At 44.1% G+C, this 21,873-nt stretch overlaps 1 protein-coding gene across 1 annotated transcript in view; it reads left to right on the top strand.

The window, feature by feature from the left end:
• Positions 1 to 21,873, top strand: part of DNAH6 (dynein axonemal heavy chain 6) — a 250,072-nt gene that overhangs the window by 196,416 nt on the left and 31,783 nt on the right. The window contains exons 59-63 of the mRNA XM_058667697.1: positions 1,597 to 1,777; positions 9,273 to 9,452; positions 12,196 to 12,429; positions 18,544 to 18,679; positions 21,455 to 21,624. Of these exons, the coding sequence (XP_058523680.1) occupies positions 1,597 to 1,777; positions 9,273 to 9,452; positions 12,196 to 12,429; positions 18,544 to 18,679; positions 21,455 to 21,624 (901 nt within the window). The remainder of the gene's footprint in view (positions 1 to 1,596; positions 1,778 to 9,272; positions 9,453 to 12,195; positions 12,430 to 18,543; positions 18,680 to 21,454; positions 21,625 to 21,873) is intronic.

The raw sequence follows: 21,873 nt of genomic DNA, 5'->3' as shown, positions 1-21,873 counted from the left end.
GTAGTCTTTTTAAAATAACTAAGGTGTCTGAATTCAGCATGCACATAATGATACTGTGATCTGAAGCTGCACATAGTAGTGTACTCACCACAGGGCATGCCCTTGAGCCAGCAGACCCCAGTGCAAGTCCAGTTCTGCATCTAATTGCCATGTGTTCTTAGAAGGAAACCCACTAGGTTATCTTTGCTCATCTGCATGCTGGCCGTGGTAATCACAATACCCATCTCAAAGAAGTGCTCATAGGAATGAAGTAAATAATCCACATAAAACTCTTATCAGGAAACATCACACAGAATGATGCCTAATACAGATGAGCTCCTGCACACAGGACTGGGAGCAAATGAAGCTCCTGGCTCCTGACTTTGGATCAGCTCAGCTCCTGCCACTGTAGCCCTTTGGAGAGTGAACCAGCAAATGGAAGATCTTCTGTCTTTTTTTTTCTCTTTAAATCTGCCTTTCCAATGAACATAAACAGATCTTTAAAAGGAAAGGAATAAGTCATAGCAAATGGAACCATAGATATCAAATTATAACTATTATTTTGCAGTGTTTTTCATTTAGCAATGTATCTTTGCATTTACTCCATGTCAGTGTACATGTAAATACACAGAGAAAGTGCTGAAGAATGTGAGGATAATGGTTATCCCTAGAGAAAAGATTCGGTTTGGAGATGAGCTAATGAACAGGAGCTTATTTTATATGTATTTTATAAGAATGGATTAACTTCGTGCAATTAATGACAAACCTGTATGTTAATACTTGTGAAAAAATATTTCATAGAGGTAGTGGGATTTTTGAACCTCCCATATTGGGACTAAAAGAATATTCCAGGTACTATTCTTGTTGCAAGGAAGCATTAGAAACAGAAAAAAAAGGAATGGGAAAATAGCATTGAATAGCCTTTTCTTTGAGATAAGCAGAGGCTGTGGGAACTGTGGTGGAGGGCTGATGTCTGAATTACAAAATAATCAGAACTCCGACTGGTGCCATGGCTCAACAGGGTAGTTCACCACCTGCAGGCACTGACATCCCATATGGGTACCGATTCCAGTTCCAGCTGCTCCATGTCCCACCTAGCTCTCCTTTTGTGGCCTGGGAAAACAGTACAGGTTGGCCTAGGTCTTTATGCCCCTAAACCCACATGGCAGACACTGATGAAGCTACTGGCTGCTGGCTTCAGATTGGCTCAGCTCTGGCTGTTGCAGTCATTTGGGGAGTGAACTGGAGAAAGGACAATTTCTCAATCTCCCTTTCTCTGTGTAAATTTGCCTCTCAAATAAAAGTAAATCTTTTAAAAAATGTAGGACTGAGACAGCGAAAAGTCACTGTGTAAACCAAGTAAAACAGGAACATTGTGCACTCAGCTTCAGCTAGCAGTGTGAATGCTCAGCTGATCAGTACCAAGAATACAATTTCAAATGGGAGAGAAATGTGTGCTCCTTTTCTAGTAAAGTCCAAGGGACGTTTCAGTTAATTACTTTGTCTTTCTCTCCAAGGAATGAGAGTAATTTTATAGGTTGTACTCCCAGCATACATTTCTTAAATGATGCTTTGTATCTCAAAAGCATAATTCATGTGTTCCACCTTTCCTTCCAGTGATGTGGTGCGGCTTGAGAAACCTGAGTTGGAAGAACAAAGAATCAAGCTCATTGTAAGGATCAACAATGATAAAAACCAACTGAAAGCTATTGAAGAGAAAATCTTGAAAATGCTCTTTACATCTGAAGGAAATATACTGGATAATGAAGAGCTTATTGACACACTCCAGGACTCAAAGGCAAGTATTTATATATATATTTTTATATATACAAGGTATGTTTCTTCAAAAGTTACAGCTACAGCCTATGAGATTTTTACATGGGCTTTTAAAGCAAGAATAGGGGCCATCTGTAAGTTGTCAATGGTGCATACAAGTGTACACCTGACTGCCAGGGCTCTGTGCCAACCAAACTATAGAAACTATAGACAAGTACATCTCTTCTCATCTGTACTCCTTTAATCATGTGATAGAAAAAACTGCAGCAATATATAAGTTGAAAAGAAAGCACACTAAAAAATTCATGTTCATGTCGTCTACTCCAGGAAGTCTCTTGGAGTATTTCCTGCTGAAATGAATTTCTTATACTCGGTAGCTTCTGTAGCACTTTATCTGAATCCCTGTTACAGCACTTGTTGATGTTTAGCATATTCCAGAGTTATCCAGTTACTCTTAGGTTAAGTTCTATGCAGAGAGAATCTGTGATTAGTTGATGCTAATATTCTTTCTGCAAGTAATAAATATGGTGCTTAATCACCAAAAATGTGCTCATAGTAAAAGTAGGTTTTACATGAAGCATATAATTATTTCTGAGATAAAAAGCATCATTTAAGAAATGTATGCTAGGAGTACAACCTATAAAATTATTCTCTAGGGGAAAATGGATGAGACCTTTGTTTCCAATTTTCTTTTTCTCCCTCCTATATCTGGGAGAAGGGCGCATGGAGGAGGAGGAGTTGCACCCTCCATCATAACCACATCAGTACCTGGGGATGGGAAATGGCAACCTGATATTGTCTCAAGGTCCCCAACGTGAAGCAAGCTCCAAGGATTCTGCTCAGGTTGTGGTGATAGTTCTGAAATGCTGTTGATTTCAACTGCTGCAAGGATGAGAAAATCCTTCCAAAGTTCATCAACTGAACAGTCAATCTCAGAGTATCTGTTCTCCCAGATCTACTTGTCAATGCTTAGCTAGGAAAGTTGTCCATTTTGTTCTGGCCTGAATCCTCTAACATGGTACCAGATGTACTTTGTAGGTTCCAATGGATTGTCATATCCCCCATGTGCATCTGGGCATGTCATCCACTGTGCCTTCTTAGCAACTGAGGAGGTCCAGTTCTGACACACACATTCCATTGTCAGACCACAGTTCCTGCAATTCCTCCTGTGGTTGGAATTCTGAGTGCAGTGGTTCAGTTAAGGGGTGTCCCCAAAGAAACCTCATCTAAGGTGACCCCAGACCTGATGCTTGTGTGTGCTAGCTGGTGTGGAATCCGGCTCGGTCCATCACCTACACAGGCACTGGTGATTGTAGCTGCTAGGTGAATTCTGTCTGCAGCCCCATCTCTTACACAAACCAGTGGATGCTGTGGCCCAGCCCAACCCTCCTCACCCTACACACAACTCTCCTGTACACCAGTGGGAACTGCAGCCCAGTCAGAGCAACCCCCAATAACCCCCATCAGCCCTCCCCCCAGCCCTGGTTCCTGTGCATGACAGTATGTGCAGGAGACTTGTCCAGTCTGTACCACATCCCGTTCAAGTTTTGTACACACCAATGGGTGGTGCAGCCTAGCTCAGCCCAACCAGCCCCACTATCCAACCCACACTTATGCTGGTAAGTGCTACCACTTGTTAGCCAGGTTCACCCTGCCCCCCAGCCCTGGTTCTCAGGTTTACTGGTAGGAACTATAGCCCATAGAGAGGTGCCCATAGTTTCCCTACTGGGCCCACTCCCAGTCATGGAACTTGCACTTTCCATTTCTACAGTCTAGCTTGACAGGACTTGGCCCCATTTGCCAGCTGATGCTGCAGCAAAGCTTGATCAACCTGCACTTACTCTGGCTTATGCACGCACCAGTGGATACAGTCAGTTAGCCCAGCCTGGCTCTCCGCCTAAACCAGCTCACATGCAGGCCAACAGGCGTTGTAGCCCTGTCTGGCCTGATCTACCTCCAGTCCCAGTTCTCACACTCACCAGAAGGAGCAATGGCCCATCAGGGAAGCCCCTCCCCCGCCACAGCCCCTCATCTGGCTTCCCCCACCTGGGGTTATGTGTGCTGGTGAGCACTACAGCCCTGTCTGGCATGGCCTGCCTCACCTTGGCATTTACCAGTGGGTGCTATAGCCTGACCTGACTCAGCCCGCCCCTGGTTCCAGCTCTTGCTGCTGGGTGTTTGAACCCAGACCAGCCAGTCCCCAGTCCTGTCCCTAATATGAACCAGCTGGTATGGCAACCCAACCCAGCCTGTACTGCCCCCTGTCCTGTTTTTTAGATCTGCCAGTGAGTGTTATGAACTGGCCTAGCCTGGCCTGCCCCTAGGCCTGACCCACATGTATACTGGCAGGTACTCTAACCTGGCATGATCTGGGTTGCTCCCAGCCTTGGTCCTTGCACTCACCTGAAGAGGAGTTCCCAAAGCTCTTCTATCAGGTCTCCTCCAAGTGGCAGATCTTGCGCACACCTGTGGGTAATTGGCCCAGCCTGACTTGGACCACCTCCTGTCCTGTCAGGAACAACAGCTCTGCCCAACCAGCCCACACTCATTCCAGCTCTTACTGTTGGATGTTATAGCCCAACCATACCTGGTCCATCCCCAGACCCAACTCACATGTGGTTCAGCAAGTGCCAAGAACTAGCCCAGCCCATTCTATACCCACCCTGGCTCTTATGAGCACCAGTGGCTGCTAGAGTCTTGCCTAGCCTAGCATACCCCAGATCCAGTGCACACTTAGACAGAAGGATACTGTAGCCATGTCCAGCCCAGATCGCCACTCCCATTCCAGCTCTCACATTCACCAGTAGGAACCACTCCCCAGTCAAGGCGTCCCCATAGCTCCCTGACCAGACCAGCTGCTAGCCACAAATCTTGCACACGCCAATGGTTTCTTTGACCCAGCCTGGGATAGCCCACCCCAGTCTTGCCCTTTGCCATCAGATGCTGCTGTCAGGCCTGTCCCTGCCCATCCCTAGTCACAGTTCTCACTGGTGGGTGCTGTAGCCTATCCCTGCCCTTTCGGCCCCCATCCCTGGCTTTCACCCAAACCAGTAGGTTGACAGCCCAGCCAGCGTGGCCTGCGCTCTTTCCTGGTTCCTGCACATGCCAGTGTGCTAAGGTTTGGCTTGGCCCTACCCAGTCTGCCCCCACTCCAGAACCAACCCACATACTTGCTGATGAGTGGAGCTGCCTTTTCTGGCCTGATCAGTATCTAGGCCTGAATCACATGCTAACCAGTGGGAGCTATGGCCCACCAGGAGCGGTAGTCAATGCTAACTAACCTAGCTCAGGTCTCCCGTATGGGCGGGGTGCATGGGTTTGACCCAGAAAGATCCTCCAGTTTCCCTCCTCCACACTGCTTGATTTCTTCCCCCTCCCTTACCTGCAAGTGCGGTGGCCTTGTTGGTGAAAGTCCCCAAAGTCATTCCTCACATACAACACTCTCTCAGCAGTCCTCCCGCCCACACATCCCCATACTTCGTTCTCTGAGCAATCCACAGCCCTTGTGCCTGGGAGTGTATGGGTTTCCCACCCTGGTCTTCCCAAACCCATTCTTTCTGTGATGTGCTGTGCTGTGCTGTGCTGTGCTGTGGTGACCTGGAGCTCTGCCCACTTGCCAGGGACTCAAATACTGGCCTGGGACTCCTCCCCTCCACACATTCAAGATCCAAGCACAGTTCCCTAAGCTCAGTCCACCATCACACCATGCCAGCATGCTAACCTAAGCATCCTGCCCCAGGATCAGGAACAGGAGGAAATCCCCAGGTTTGGCTCTGCCTGCCTGGTGCAAACCTCAGATCCCTGCATGCCCTTCTGCAAGGCCATCCCCATCTCCCAGGCCCCCTACAAGGCCAGACCCCCAGGTCCCTATGAGCTCAGCTGTGCTGATTGCAGAAGCCTAAACTCCTGTCTTACCCAGATAGGGAGAGAACATTGTCCAGGGAGCAGACTGGAAATCTTTTTTTTTTTTCATCATGAAAGAATCTTTATTGTGAAATATTCCTTTTTTCCCCACATTTTCTCTTTGTCTCCCTCTCTCTCTCTCTTTCTCTTTCTTTTCTTTCTTTTTTTTTTTTTTTCTGTGTCTAGGCTAAGGAGGTAGATAAAGGAAAAAGCCCCACCCAGCCTCCCATGCATCCCAGGGTCCCCGATGTGGGGCATACTCCAAGGGCACTGCTCAAGTGCTTTTGATAGTTCAGCAGTTCTGAATTGCTGCCACGCACTGGAAATCTTACAACTAGTTCTTACTTTTGGCCCTTCCCACTTGCAGCAGTGCTTGCTGCTGCCAACTCCTGTTAGGGAAGGCTTCTGCTTCACCAGCTAGGTGACTCCTTGACTTTTCCCCATTTGGCCAGTTTAGGAGCCCAGTTTTTCCTGGGTCTGTTGGTTCACTACCGCTCTTCTGTCTGCTCCCTACATACCAACAATTTGATATTTTCTCTTCTATTTCTGTTTGTGAATTCAGACTGTTTTCTAAACACCTTTAGTATAATTTTTATCCTGGTTTCCATAGGGAGCAGAGGTACATGCTTGTGTTCTGCCCACCATCTTTATCTATTAGCTTGTGTCTTTGTTTGCAAGCAGGTGCTTTGGAGACATTTTCTTCTATGGGATAGAGATTAGACTGATCTTTGCCTGTATTTCCTGCCTCTTCCTGCCTAGAAACTAAATGCCCCTCAACTCCCACAATAATCATTTGAAAATATGTCTCAAGAGTTAAGCCCCTGGCCAAGCAGTTGATGCCAGTTGAGATTCCTGCAGCCCATATTGGAGTGCCTGGCTTCAGTTCCCATCTGTGGCTCCTAACCCCAGCTACATGCTAACGCAGACCCTGAGAAGTAGAGATGATGGCCCAGGTTCCTGTCTCCAGTTTCAGCCCGACCCAGTCCCAGATGTTGTAGGTATTTCAGAAGTAAATCAACAGAGGGGAGTCCTTGCCACCCCATCCCCAGGTATTGATATTCTGTAAATATCAGTGAAGCCTCAAGTTTCTAGGGTATAATATCCTACAAGTCACCACCAAACCCAACTAAAGTATACAGCATTTTAATTGTCCCTAGCATCGTAAAGAAAATGGTCTGTTTTCCTTTTTCTTTAGCTCTTTGCATTCCCCAAGGAGTAAGGAAACATTGATTCTCTCATCACAACTTTCTGGCTTTTTCACTATTATTTTCTATGATGCAGTTTTATATGTATGGGGATTCCTGCCTGCTCCTACCCTTCCTCCCTTCCCATTTTCCCACACCCACCATTTCCCACATATTATCTTAGTATAACCCCTTAATAAAAGTTACAAATTTAAAATTCTGCTATATAAGTGCATCATAGCATTGTAGGTATAGGCAAAGGTAGAAAATCCAATATCATACTGTCAAGTTACATTTAACTGATTGAGAGTCCTCCTTTTATTCAGGAGTAGAGATGCCTACTGCAATATATCTTCACTTCTCAGTTTGCTAGTCTCCATTATACAGTTCATCTATGAGAATATATGTATATACTTGTTTACCTATGTATTTGTTTTGTATTTTGCATGGATGTTATCTTACATTATGGAAAATATATGGTATTTGTCCTTTTCTGACTGGCTTCTATTTTCTTACTCGTGTGAAAACCTGAGTCCAGTACTGACACTGGGGTTTCCCACTCAATTCTACCCTCAATCCATGCTTAGATTCCTAAGGGGTCATTTACAGGAAAAGTTTGAGCCTTCTGATTTTAAGGCACAGCTTTCTCACAGCCTCCCTCCCCTCCACTTCTCAGAGTCCTTGAATGGACATGCTACGCTTAGACCTCCATATAAGACAGGTAGCCACTAGCCATATGTGACTATTGAATGCATAGAATGTAGTTAATCCGTGACTGGCATTGTGGCATAGTGCATTAAACCATAACATGTGACCCAGCATCTGATCCAGCTTCCTGCTAATGTGCCTGGAAAGGCAGCAGCAAATGACCCAAGTACTTGGGTGCTTGAATGCATATAGATCCAGATAGTTTTGGCTCCTGATTTGGGTTGCCCTATCTATCCCTAAGTGTTGTGGCCCTTTGCAGAGTGAACCAGCTGATGGAAGATTTCTTTGTATCAGCCTCTGCCATTGACGTTCAAATAAACCATTTTTTTGAGAATTTTTAAGAGACTTATTTTTTTTTTATTTGAAAGGTAGAGTTAGCATTAGAAAAAAGAAAGAGATCTTCTGTTTGCCATTTCACTCCCCAAATGGTTGCAGCAACCCGAGCAGGGCAAATTCAAAGCCAGGAGTCAGGAGCTTCTTCCAGGTCTCTGAAGCACTTGGATGCCAGGGCCCAAGCACTTGGGTCATCCTCTGCTGCTTTCCCAGAGAGCTTGATCCAAAGCAGAGCAGCCAGGACTCAAACCAGTGCCCATATGGAATGCTGGCATCACAGGTAGAGACTTAGCATGCTATACCATAGTGCCTGCCCATCAAATAAATAAATAAATCTTTAAAAATAAAAAATAGCAAAAGAACTAGTTCCAAGCTTAAAGAAAAGAGAATATAACTGGTGTAGATTAAGATACATCATTAGTATAAATTACATACCAGATCTCAAAAATTTAATTCAAAAAATAAAACCTCTCTGTAACTTTTCTATTGACTTTATGTTGATACAATATTTTGATTTGTCAGGTTCAGCAAAATGCATTAAGAATTTACATCACTTTTTTATTCCTAGTAAATTTACAAAATTCAGGATGATATGTGTGGCCCATATGACATTTCTGGTGGGAAACACCAGTCATGATTCCTGCACTGGTCCCTTTGACCTCTTAGAACAGAGGATCTCACAACCTAGGGACAGTCACATTAGGAACACTGTGTATATGCACATGCACCTGGAACACCAGGAAAATGAGCAAAAATAGAAAGGCAGAGAAATTAGGAATAGTCACAAAGCCAAAATACAGAAAGCAAAAAATATATAAACCATCAAAAAGACCTTGAAAAATTCTCTCAGCTCAGATCTACAAACCTGCATAAAAAACAGCTTCCACCCACGCCTCTCCTGGGGCTATGCTGGGAAATGTCAGGTAAAGAACATGAACTGCAGCCACCCTGGATCTTCCAGGCTGAGGTTTGGTACCATTTCCTTCCAGCTTTCCTCCAGCCCCCTCCAATGGGTGCTCTCCTGAGCATCCCTCCTCCCTCCTCCTCCTCCTCGCCTTTTTTCCTGTGTTCTGCACTGTTCACAAGGAAGCCAGAGAGCATATCAGAGGACTGCATCGGTGCTGCTACCTCTGAATCTCAGATGCATGTGGCTCCATGTTTTTCCAGGGATTCCTTGTGGCCTATTTCCCTGCACTCATTTGTTCCTTATCCTGGATGGAATGAGGTCAGCTCATCCAAGAGGGTCCCTGAGACCTGAGGTCCCGGGACCCCCTTCATTATAATCACTAACTTGCTCTGCCCTTATTTCTTTCTTAGAGCTACCTGAATGACATCTCACTATTTCTCTGAAACTGGTCAGTAAGGACTCATTACTGTATGTTTATGCAGATCACCTCTGGCGCCATTAAAACCAGGTTGAAAGAAGCAGAGTCCACTGAACAGATGATCAACGTGGCCCGAGAGAAGTACCGTCCTGTGGCCACCCAGGGCTCTGTCATGTACTTCGTCATCGCAAGCCTCTCAGAAATAGACCCGATGTACCAGTATTCGTTGAAATATTTTAAGCAGGTGAGGGTGCTGCTGCTGTCAGTGAAGTCCCCCTCCTCTCTAGGGCTTCCCTTCAAATCCTCTTCGGTTACTTCTTGCCTCAGGGAGTCTAGATGCAGAATCAAATCTTCCAGGAGTTGGGATCAAAAGGTGTAGTTCAAGAGTGATTTCCCCCAGAGTCTGTTGCAGAGAAACCCAAAACATTGCTGGCAATTTTCCTCCTGGCTTCTTCCACTTCCCAGCTTGTCTCTCCTCTTGATTGCCTTTCTTTTTTTACCTTGAATCTTTGCCACATTGCACTGTTTATACTTTATCTGCTGTCTTATGGCTTCCTTTCCACTGTTATTATCTCCAGTGGGTATTGTAGCTCAAGGCCTAATGACACTATACTTGACCAAATTGATCTCTGGGTTGGTGGGGTTTTTTTCCCCAAAAAAAGCTTTATATATAACTGACTGTTGTTCTCCATGCCCTGACTTAGACTTAAGGAGATCTCTTTCCTATCTTCACCATTAGTATGTTTTCTTGTTTTATTTGGACCTTTCTAACTTATCCCACATATGAGGTTTCCACCCCACCTCCCCTTTGCAGCACCATTCCACTAACCCAAAAGCAAATTCAGCGTCATACAGAATTGGCAATGCAGGCTTCACAGAAAGGAGCACTTGCTTTGTTCTTTATGCAGAAAAAGTTACCAAGAGTCTCCAGGACCCATCCCCACCCCTTTTTTGTCTGTTTCCAGCTGCCTGTGGCCTCTTCCTCACAGTTCACCCCATCTGTGGCATCACTGGCAGAGTCTGCAAGCCACAACTCCACTATCTTTTATTGTATACCAACTTTACAACAAAGGACGTTGCATATTCTCTGCAATAACTGCATGCTTCCTTTAGATCTTTTGAGGTGGGGGTGGGGGGGAATGGAGAGCTTTCATTTGGACAGGAGACTGACCCAATCAGACTATTTTCTCTTTGTGTCCCTTCCTGGAGGCCGGAGTAACACAGAAGCCTGCACAATTGCAGTGCAGTGTTTAGGAAGTGGGAGGTAGGAGTAGATGACACTTCACAGCCTTGATGTGTCTTAGTCCTCATGTGTCTTCCAGCTTGTGGTCTGTTCAGATCTGTCTGATCATCCCACGAGCAGCATAGCTTGGTCCCAGGGGCTGGATCGGCCAGCCTCCCACAGTTGCCCCCTCAAGCTATGGAACCAGAAATATGAGTGACATGCCCTTCTTCCAGACCATGTTGGAACTTTGTGCATCTCTGTTGCAAGAGGCCCTTACCCACGGCTGTCAGGTTCTACACAGTACCCTCACAAACCTTCGGTCTGTTTCCACACTTTTGGAAGTTTCAAGAAATGGGTGAGGCTACCTGTAACCCTCCCATAGCTAACCCTTTGACTGCCATGACCTCTACTGTCATCCCAATGTCATTGTAAGTTGGAACACATTTGGCTTGGGGGCCAGCTCTCACGCTTCCCAGGTAGGAATAAGAGTAGAAATATCCTTTAAAAATCAGTTTATCTTAATACCAATGTAAATCTTAGCACACTCTTTCTATGCCTTAATCATTACCTTGATTGGTGGTGGGAGTGTGAGGGAGATATATATACAGCATTTTTGTATGGCAGGGTAAACATAGCATCCCATATCAGAGTGCAGGTTCAAGTCCCCGCTACACTGCTTCCAATCCAACTCCCTGTTAATGTGCCTGGGAAAATAGCAGATAATGGCCCAAACACTGAAGCCCCTGCCACCCACAAGGGAAACCAGGATGGAATTTTGGGCTCCTGGCTTTGGTCTTTTCCAGCCCAGCCCTAACCATTGCAGCCATTAAGGGTGTGAACCAGTAGATGGAAGAGCTCTCTGCTTCTCTTCTCCCCTCCGCTCTCATTCATTGCCCTCCCCTCACCTCTCATTCATTGCCCTCCCCTCACCTCTCTTCTCTCCTTCCCTCCCTGGGTGTATTCTGTGTATGTGACTCTTCCTTTAAAATAAGCATGATAAAACAAAAAAAAATTATTTGGGGGGAATGCCAACATTGTGGCACAGAGAGGTTAGTCTGCCACCTGCAACAATGGCATCCCATATCAGAGCTCCAGTTGGAGACCTGGCTGCTTCATTTCCCATGTAGCTTCTTGCTAGTGTGCCTGGGAAAGCAGCAGCAAATGGGCCAAAAACTTTGACACCTGCCATCCACTTCGGACTCTGAGGCGGTGTTCCTAACTCCTAGCTGCAGCCTGGCCCAATCCTGTCTAGCCCTTGGGGGATTTAATCAGCATATGAAAGATTCTCTCCCTCTCCCCCACCCTCTCTCTCCTCCATCACTCTGCTTTTCAAATAATTAAAATATTTTTTAAACAGGGTTTTCTTAGGGAAGTGCTAAGAATAGCATATAATCTTACCTTGCCCTTACATTTTCTACTCTAAGGGTTTATCAAGTCTAAGTTGAGAAGGAGAGAAAACTGGTTCTGCCGGCTTGCCTCCATTTTCTGGAATTTTCTGTTTCACAGCAAGATGTTGTGTTCTGAATACTATCAATAACTTGTGAGTCAATTTCTAGAAGGAAAGAAAAGGGACTGTAGAAAATAAATATCACAGGTAAGTTAGGGATGAGTTCTAGACTTAGCACAGTGCTTGCCTCCTGTGCTGCTGTGTCATCAGTGACTGCAGAGCAAGGAATGGCAAGGAAGAGAAAGTAGAAAGGGAATTTTTGTCTTCACAGAAACTCGGTCTGACACATTAATAGGGATATTATCTTTCACACAGTTGTTCAACACGACCATCGAGACTTCCAAGAAGACAGATGACCTGCAGCATCGCCTGCACATCCTGCTGGAGCGGACTCTCCTAACTGCATACGTCAACGTTTCCAGGGGCCTCTTTGAGCAACATAAGCTCATCTACAGCTTCATGCTCTCTGTGGAGATCATGCGACAGCAGGGATTCCTAACTGATGCCGAATGGAATTTCTTCCTTCGTGGCTCTGCTGGATTGGAAAAGGTATTTATTCACTCATGGTTGGGGACTGTTATTCTAGAGGGTGCCCACAAGCTAATGCTCCAAGATGACCTTGGTGGCTGAAGATTGTGTGTTTGGCTGTGTGGTCCAGTGGGGAGGGAGATGGGGCTCAGGAGGCCCCCCATTGCCACTCAGCTCTGCCTCCACTGCACTCTGATAACAACACTTAATCTCCTTCAGAGTGATGTGTATCCTGTAGAAAAGGGATGTCAGGAGTGACCAGTGAGCTAGTGGATACAAACGTGCTCCGAGAAGCTAATCTTCTTACTGATGTGAAGAGTAAAAATCCAAGGCTAGCATTGTGGTACAGCATGTTAAACCACCATGTGCAATGCCATATGAGTTCTGGCTGCTCCACTACAAATCCGGCTCCCTGCTAAAGCACCTGAGAGAGCACTGGAAGATGGCCCAAATGCTTGGGCTTCTGAAATCCATGTGGGAGACCTGAACGGAGTGTCAGGATCCTGCTTCAGCCTGGCCCAGCCATTTGGGGAGTGAACCAGTGAACGGAAAATCTCTTTCTCTTTGTTTCTCTGTGTGTGTGTCTATAACTCTGCCTTTCAAATAAATAGATGAATCTTTTTAAAAGATACTGTAAAAGTAGAAATTCACAGATTTTTGCAATAGTGTTTGTGACATCATGACCTCTTTTGCTTAGACATCTCCTATTACAAAGTATAGGAAATAATACATTGGCTCATCACCTCCTGTGACACTGCAAAATAAATTTTGCTGTAGTTCCATTCTTCACATGCACTTTCATCTTACTTGTAGCAGCCCATTCAGCTGGCCTGAGTGGTACCTAAACCTAGCATCCCGTATCTATGGGGCCCCCCCCCCAAATTTGCCAGCATTTCTGTTTCAGCTCTAGCCTAACTGAGCTCCTGACTCTGTCCTCACAATCTGGAACACTGCCCTTTCCCTATTGACTGACCTGACATTGGCACCTGTTTGCCAGGACTTGAGCCTCAGCGTGTCACTGGAAGGCTGGATTTGATGTTTTAGTTGATGCTCAGCATCCCCATGTTCAAAAGACAAGCCCAGGCAAGATTTCTCTACCATACTGAGAGATTTGAGTATCTTAATTTCTATTCCAGTTTCTGGCGTCAGAGATAAGAATTCTAAATGAAAGTGCCATGGTGTAGACAGGTAGGAATAGAAATCATTTAAAAGGGAGAGAGAAAGCATACATTTGCACAGAGAAACGACCATCATGAGGAGGCCAGAAAGTTGCCAAGAAAGAGAAAGTCTGATAGAAATCCCAGACAAGGCCAGTGGCAAAAAAGAGAACACTCCTCCAGCTCTCAGTCTCTTTTTAGGAAGAGCGTGGTGCCTGAACATACTTGAAGTCTTTCAAATTTGTGTAACCCCTCTGCATGGAATTTAATATCCACATGACCATGGCAGCTCCCTCCTCTTGGTCCCAGGTAAAACAGGTGCATCCTGGGAAGGAAACCATCTTTGACAGCTGGAGAATACTGCATTGCAGGGGTTTGGAGAACCTGCAGTCACTTAAGCCCAGTTCACACAGCATCAACCTGACGCTCCTTCCTCCCTGATGCCATCTTGCCAACACAGTTACCCTTAATCCTCCCTCATGCACCTTGTCCCCATAATCAAAATTCACAATGACAGTGGGCTTTCTGTGTGTTTTATGTATAGCAACTCATTTTTCCATGTCAGTATTCTTCTTAGAACACCAAATATTATGAGATAGTTAAGCACAGAAAATGAACTGTCTCAATCATATTCCTCACACAGTTTGGAAGCAGGATTGAAACCCCACAGTCAGTCTGTAAACCAGTTCATTGTCCTGCTAACTAATGGTAATTAAGCAGGCCTTCCCTGGACCTTGTCTTTTTCCCTTTCTCACAACAACTTTCTTAACATCCTGATTTATGCTTCTTTCTCAAATAGAGGCTTGGAGAAGTTAAAGAATATTCAAGAACCACACTAATGCTTGCCAGTCTGAAAACTGTGTCTGACCTTCTAAAATCCTTTTCACTTCTACTGGCCCCACTACTTTTCATAAGCAGTGTATTTGGAAAAAAAAAGTTTAAATATCAACAAACTCAAGACATAAAATTGTCCAGAGTCAGCTTCAGAAAAAAAATTTTAAAGATTCATTTATTTTTATTTGAAAGGCAGATTTTACAGAGAGAAAAAGACAAGTTTCCCATCCACTGGTTCACTCTCCAACTAGCTGTAATAGCCAGAACTGAGCCAATACAAAGCAGGGAGCCAGGAGCTTCTTCTGGGTCTCCCATGTGAGTACAGATCATAAGCAGGGAGCTGAATCAGAAGTGGAGCATCTGAAACAAAAAACAGGCACCCATATGGGATGCCAACACCACTAGGTAGAGGATTAGCTTGCTGGATTACTGTCCAAAAAAACTCTTAAAAGTTTAATTAAATTTTCTTCTGTTGATAAGTTCAGATAATTCTTGACTGATTTTGTTTGTTAGAAATGTTTTTAGGGGTGTATTATATATATATATATTTCATATAATTGCTTTATTTAGCTATGTATTTTAACAATAGTATTTTGCATTGTTATTACTATATCAGTTGTAATTATGTGTGATGGATGATCTTTGAAGTTACTATTATTGTGTTTACAGCCATGGCATAAGAAGTCAAATTTAATCAATAAACAGTGTGTCACAGCTGCTCCACAAACTGATTATTTCCCCATCTCTCTCTCTGTGCCTTTCCATTCCCTGAGACACAACAATATTGAAGTGAAACTCATTAACAATCCTGCCATGGTCTCTAAGTGCTTAAACAAAAGGAATAGTTACACTGGCTCTCAGTTCAACTGAAAAGCTAGAAATAATTAAGCTTAGCGAGGAAGGCATATTGAAAGCTGAGATAGGCTGAAACCAAAGCCTCTTGCACCTGTTAGCTAAGTCATGAATGCAAAAGAAAAGTTCTTGAGGGAATCTAAAAGTGCTACTCCAGTAAACACACAAATGATAAGGAAGTGCAACAGTCTTATTGTTGATGTGGAGAAAGTTTGAGTCCTAGATAGAAATTCAACCCAGCCACAACTTGTCCTTACCCAAAGCTCAATACAGACCCACGCCCAGTTCTCTTCAATCGTACGAAGACTGAAAGAGGTGAGGATGCTGCAAAAGAGAAGCTTGGAGCTAGTGGAGACTGATTCATGAGGTTTAGGGAAGGAAACTGTCTTTGTTGCATAGAAGCACAAGGTGAAACACAAGCGCTGGTGTCAGCTCTGCAGAATGTTCTTCAGAAGCTCCAGTGAAGACAGCTGGTAAAAGTGGCCTCACAAAACCACAGATTTTATGGCAGACACAACGCCCTTCTGTAGCAAGACAATGACATGTAGCACTTTCATAGCTAAAGAGGAGAATGAAGTTTCAAAGGACAAACTGACTTTCTTGTAAGGAGTAACACAGCTTAGCGCTTAAAGCTGAAACCAGCTGCTCAGAAAATCAGATTTGTGGCTGGTGCCGAGACACAGCATGTAAAGCTGCCACCCCAAATGGACACCAGCTCAAGGCCCAGTTGCTCTGCTTCACACCCAAATCCATGCTAATGGCCTGAGTAAAGAAATGGAGAATGGCCCAAGTGCTTGAGCCCCCGCCACCCGCATGGGAAACCTGGAAGAAATTCGTGACTTTGACCTGGCCCAGCCACAGCCATTGCAGACATTTGGGGAGTGAATCACCAGTTGGAAGGTCTCTCTCTGTAACTTTGTCTTTTGATAAGTAAATAAGTCTTAAATAAAAGATTCCTTTCAAAATAATAACGCACTTGGTTATTCATGATCTCTGATAGATACATAACAATGAAATGAATACTTTCATGGCTGTTAACATCTCTTCTGTAGTCCATTGACTGAGGAGTAATTTCAAGTTCCATTTCTTCATTATCTATAGAGTGTGTTTCATACAGGTAGAGGTACAGCTGTGCCATGGACAAAATAAACGGAAAACCTGGTGAGGAATCACCACTCTGGGTGCCATTAAGAAGACTGGTGATTCATGGGAGGTCAAAATATCAACACATGAGAAGAAATTCATTTCAGCACTCTTCAGTGATTTTGATGGATTCTGAGTCTTCAGCAGAGGAAATGACTGCAGATGTATTGGGAATAGCAGAGCCAGAACTAGAGGTGGAGCCTGAAGAGATGATTGAATTGCTGCACTCTCATGAGAAAACTTTGAGATGGAGAGCTTCTTAGGGATTAGTAGTAGGCTTGCTCGATACAGAAACTACTCCTGCTGCAGACACTGTGAGCATTGCAAAAATGGCAACAAAGAATTTGTAGTTTCACACAAACCTAGTTGATACAGCAATAGCAGCGTTTTAGAGGATAAATTCCAATTTCAAAAGAAGTTTCTGTTGTCAGTAAAATTTTACCAGACATCCTCACATGCCATAAAAATCCTTCATGAAGGGGAGAATCAGTCAACATGACAAACCTCATTGTTGACCTAATAAATGACACAACCACCCCAAGCTTCAGCAGCTAACACCCTGATTAGTCAGTAGCCATCCATATCTAGACAATACCCTCCATTGGCAAAAGATCATGACTTAGTGAAGGCCCAGCTGATTGTCAGCATCTAGAAGTCACAAGTCAGAGAGCAGGAGAGTCAGAGATCTTACATTTGCTGGTTCACTCCCCAGATGGCCACTATGACAGAGAAGGGCCTCTCTGAATCCAGGTGCCATGAGCTTCCTCTGGGTCCCATGTAGGTACTGGGACCTAAAGACTTGGGTCATCCTCTACTACTTTCCTAGGCCATCACCAGGCAGTTAGGTCAGACATGGAGTGGTCAGAACACAAGTCAGTGCTCATATGGGAGGCTAGTGCCGCAGGCAGAGAATTAGCCCACTATGGGCTGTGTCTGCCCTGCAAGATAAATTTAATTAAGACACGCACGCTGCTTTCTAAGTATAATGTCATTGTACACATAATGGATACCAGATAGTGTAGACATAACCTCATTTTTAAAATTTATTTGAAAGGCAGAGTTAGAGAGAGATGGAGAATTGGAGGTTTTTCATCTGCTGGTTCACTCCCCAGATGACCATGATGGCCAGAGTTGTCAGGCCAAAGCTAAGAGCCAACCTGGATGGCAGTGGCCCAAACACTTGGGCCATCTTCTGCCTTTCCTAATAGAACAGCTGGGGCACAAATCAGCCCCCACATGGAATGCCAGTGGCAGCTTTATCTGCTCTACCACAATGCTGGCTATATATTGGACTTACCTATATATTGGAAACCAAACCACTCATGTGACTCCATTTATTGTGATAATCACTTTCTTGTAGTAACCTGGAACAGAACCTGCACCATCTCCAAAGTATGCCTTATAAGGCTTCTTTTTGAAACTAAATTCCCTAAAATTAGTGATGGTTGCACATGTTAACTTCTATACTAAAATAACTATATATGTTAACGTGAGTTATTTGTATGGCATGTGAATTATACCTCAAAAAGCCTGTTTCAAAATGCACTACAGAAACTCAAGCAAATACTCAGGAAGTATTCAAAGACCCAGCTTTAGTCTACAAATGCAGCTATTTCTCTCTTTGAAAACTGTTTACCCACAGGGAAGAGTTTCACAGCATATTACTGAGTGGACTATTGAATATCTAAAATGATCAAATTCGCACTTATCACAGCTAAAATGAAATTAGCACTTGTCTCAGTAGTGACATTGCTCCACTTCCAGCTTTCTTCAGCTCTTGGGAATGAAAACATCCGATGATCTGCATTGGAGTATATTTCTCTGGAAAACAAATCACTGACTGTGAGAATATATTTGGAGAGTGAGTACAACCAGCACGGCATGCTGGAAAACAGCCCAGAAATAGACATAGCAGATTTAATATTAGTCCTGCACCAGATCAACTCATTCTGTAAATATCAGCCTGAAAACTCCATAGGTGGAATTGGCTCAACATCATTTCTGTCTCACTATGTGTCATTACTTGACCTGGCAAAATGGCTGTCTGTAATGTTCTGTTAGAGCTCAAGTTCTCACTTGGACAAGGTCCAAGTGTATTTTCTGTTTATCTTTATGAAGTAATATTCATTTCCTCCCCTTCCTCTAATAGGAACGCCCTCCTAAGCCTGACGTTCCCTGGCTATTGACAACAACGTGGTTCGCCTGCTGCGACTTAGAAGAATCATTTCCAGTGTTTCAAGGCCTTACAAAATATATATTGTTACATCCGATCTCCATACAGATAGGTAATATGGCAGGAGGGGAGCCATATGTGGGCTCTTGAACCCTGATTCTAATGTTTCCTTAAACCTCTTCTGCAATGTTAACACTTCTTGCTACAAAATTTATTTTTAAGAAACTGGGATTAGTTTTGTTTGCAATATCTTGATTTAACACTCATTCCATTAATTTTTCAATATGTTATTTTTAGTATTATGACCATTGCATGAATCTGTGTTCAGGTATTGCCTTAGCTATACTGTTAAAAGTAATATCCACAACAAAATCCAAATAAAAATTGTGCAGTTGGTACAATATTCTATACTATCATGGACTGTATACCCTCATAAAATAGCACCCAAATCAAGAAACAAAACAGGGGCCAGTATTTTGACATGGTAGGTTAAGCTGCCACTTGTAGCTCTTACAGATCCTGAATCGTGTCCCAGCTGCTCCACTTCCAATCCTGAGTGCAGACTGAAATGCAAACAACTGGCTTGTCTAATGTTCAGCCTCAGTAACGTGTCATCATTGGAGGACACCCTGGCTGTGTCATTTTTCTATGAGGTTTTTAGCACAGCATGTACCCCTGTGCTAAAATCCAATTCTGATCCTTTCTACATCTTATAACCATTATAAGAGTTAACTATCTTATAAATAACCTATGGCCAAGGATAGTATGAAGAGAAAGATGTGTTCTGTTTATTGAGAATAAATTGTATATATGTCAGTTTATTGACTTGTACTTAAACCGCTCAAATTAGATATCCAAGTCTCTTGTCATAGGCCAATAATTGTAAACCAGTGATTATCATTATTGTATTTTATTCTACTAGTATCTCCTATATTGTTACTTTTTTAACACTATTCAGCACCCTTCAGCATATGTGTGAACTGGGTTTGGGGGCATGCTGGGCCAGGCCAATCCACAGAACACACTCGCATGACTGAGAGGAAGGGTGCAGGTCATGCTGGATTGGACCACAACAGCCACCAGTTTACATGAGAGCTAGGACTGGTGGTTGGCCAGGCTGAGCCAGGCTGTGGCAGATGCTGGTGAATGCCAAGACTGGGAATGGGCCATCTCAAACTGAGCTTCAGCACCTGCTGGCGCATGCAAAACCCAGGGCTGGGATCCAGCCTGGTAGGGAACTTTAGGCACTCCCTGGCTGAGTCGCTGCTTTCACTAGTGAATGTAAGAGCTGGGCTTGGAGGCAGGCCAGTCTTGGCTAGGCTGCTGCAACCTGCTGGCATGTACAAGAGCCTGAATGGGTACAGGCTGGGCATGCTTGGTCACAGCACCCTCTAGGAGGTCCTGGGGCTGCATGCAAGTCTTGTCAGGCTGGACTGCAATACCTCCTAGCAAGTGGACTGAGTCTGGGGGCCGATGGGCTAAGCCACAGCATCCTCTGGCAGGTGCTGGGACTGGGTGCAAGTCATGTCAGACTGGATCACTGTACCCCCTAGCAAGTGCAAGACCTGAGGCTGCAAGCAGACTGGGTTGGGCAAGGTAGCAGCACCTGTCAGCATGCTGGGTGTGCATGAGAGCTGGGTAGGACACAGGATGAGCTGGGTCTGGCTGTAGCACATGCTTGCACCTGTGAAAATCAGGGCTTGGGCAGACCTCATAAGGATTATTTAGGGTCACCCTGACTAAGCCACAGCACCCACTGGTGCGCATGAAGATAGAACCTGTAGCAGGCTTGGCTTGGCTAGGCTGCAGCATCCATCAGTTTACATGAGAATTGAGGCACACCTGACCACGCAGCTGCATCTACCAGTATATGCATTGACTGATGCAGGTGACAGACTGAATCTGGCTAGTGCATGCAACAGTCAAGTCTGATGTCACCCCAGGTAAGATTTCTTGGAGGACTAGATGGCTGGATTCAAATCCTGGCCATAAGAAAAATCATAATATATATGGTCTGACCTTGGAGTACATATAACAGGACTGGACCTCCTCGGTTGCTGGTGGCTGTTCAGTGAATAACATGCCCAGATGCCCATGAAGGGACATGACAGCCCATCTCAGCCAGTAGGGAATGTCAACTGCCTCGTCAGAGGGTGGAAAGCAGGACATGTTGGACCACTTTCCTAGTCAAGCTTTGCAAACTTTTCCTGGGCCAATGACATCTCAAAACTATTAAAACCACTCGAGTAATACCCTCAAAGCACTCTTCCCCATATCGGGTCTCTAAAGGCATCATCCCTATCCTTGGGTTCTCTATCCCTGGGTGTTACTGTAGTGTGACATCAAGGAGTGCCCCCCTTTACACCCCTGAGAACACAGGAGGAAAAAAATAAGACATTTGTCCCACCCACCTTCCTCTATTCCGTGACCCTGCCCACCCTTTCCAGAGACCCACATGGGTATACATCCCTCTCAGTTATGTAAACAATGTTAAAAATAAAATTTTAAACTGAAAACTATTCTGTGGTACATAGGAATACATTTTATGGCGTTTTTACGAAATTTGCATTTTAATATAATTTAGCCTATTGTGTTTCCCTTAAGTTTTAATTTCACGATACTCTTACTACTTCAACTGCTATATTTGCTTACTAGATCTTTCTGTATCCTTTTCTCTGTTACTTTTTTAATAAGTAGTTTGCTGTTGAATTTTGTTTTCTGATCCCATTGTAAATTCTTTGCTTTTTGAGTAGATAGGATGGTGGAATAAATTAATGTATTTATATTTGTAATTAAAACTCATGCATGTTTTTTAATTACTAAATATATTTCCCTTCTAAGCATAAAGCAACTCCAGTTAAAGCACCTTTCAAACTTGTCTTTCCAGAATCTTTTGAGATTTACATTAACCCACAGAAATGGGAAGGCTATTCTAAAATAAAACAGGAAGAGGATGTCCCAAGAGAGGAGAATGAAATGATGTACAAGCATTCTTGGAATCCAGATTTGAGTTCTTTCCAAAAGCTAATCCTTATTAAATGTTGTAAAGAAGAAAAGGTAAGCTTATTCCTTTAACTAATGAACTGTGTTCTAATTACTACTTTAAAGCTAGTAACATTTCATTACCTACGAATAACGATTCATAAATTTACTTGACTAACAATGACCAAGTTTAAGAGATAGATCTGGAAAAAACAGAAACTTTGGATTTTGGCCAGAGCATAATGTATAGAGAGAATGGAGAGCCAGTCCCGGTTCTGTTCATGTCCTGTGCAGCACACTGTTAGAGAAGTCACATTATCTGCA

Source organism: Ochotona princeps, chromosome 8, assembly GCF_030435755.1.
Source record: "Ochotona princeps isolate mOchPri1 chromosome 8, mOchPri1.hap1, whole genome shotgun sequence".
Classification (NCBI taxonomy): domain Eukaryota; kingdom Metazoa; phylum Chordata; class Mammalia; order Lagomorpha; family Ochotonidae; genus Ochotona; species Ochotona princeps.
The sequence above is the reverse complement of the archived record's forward strand: the minus strand, read 5'-3'. Positions and strand labels throughout refer to the sequence as shown.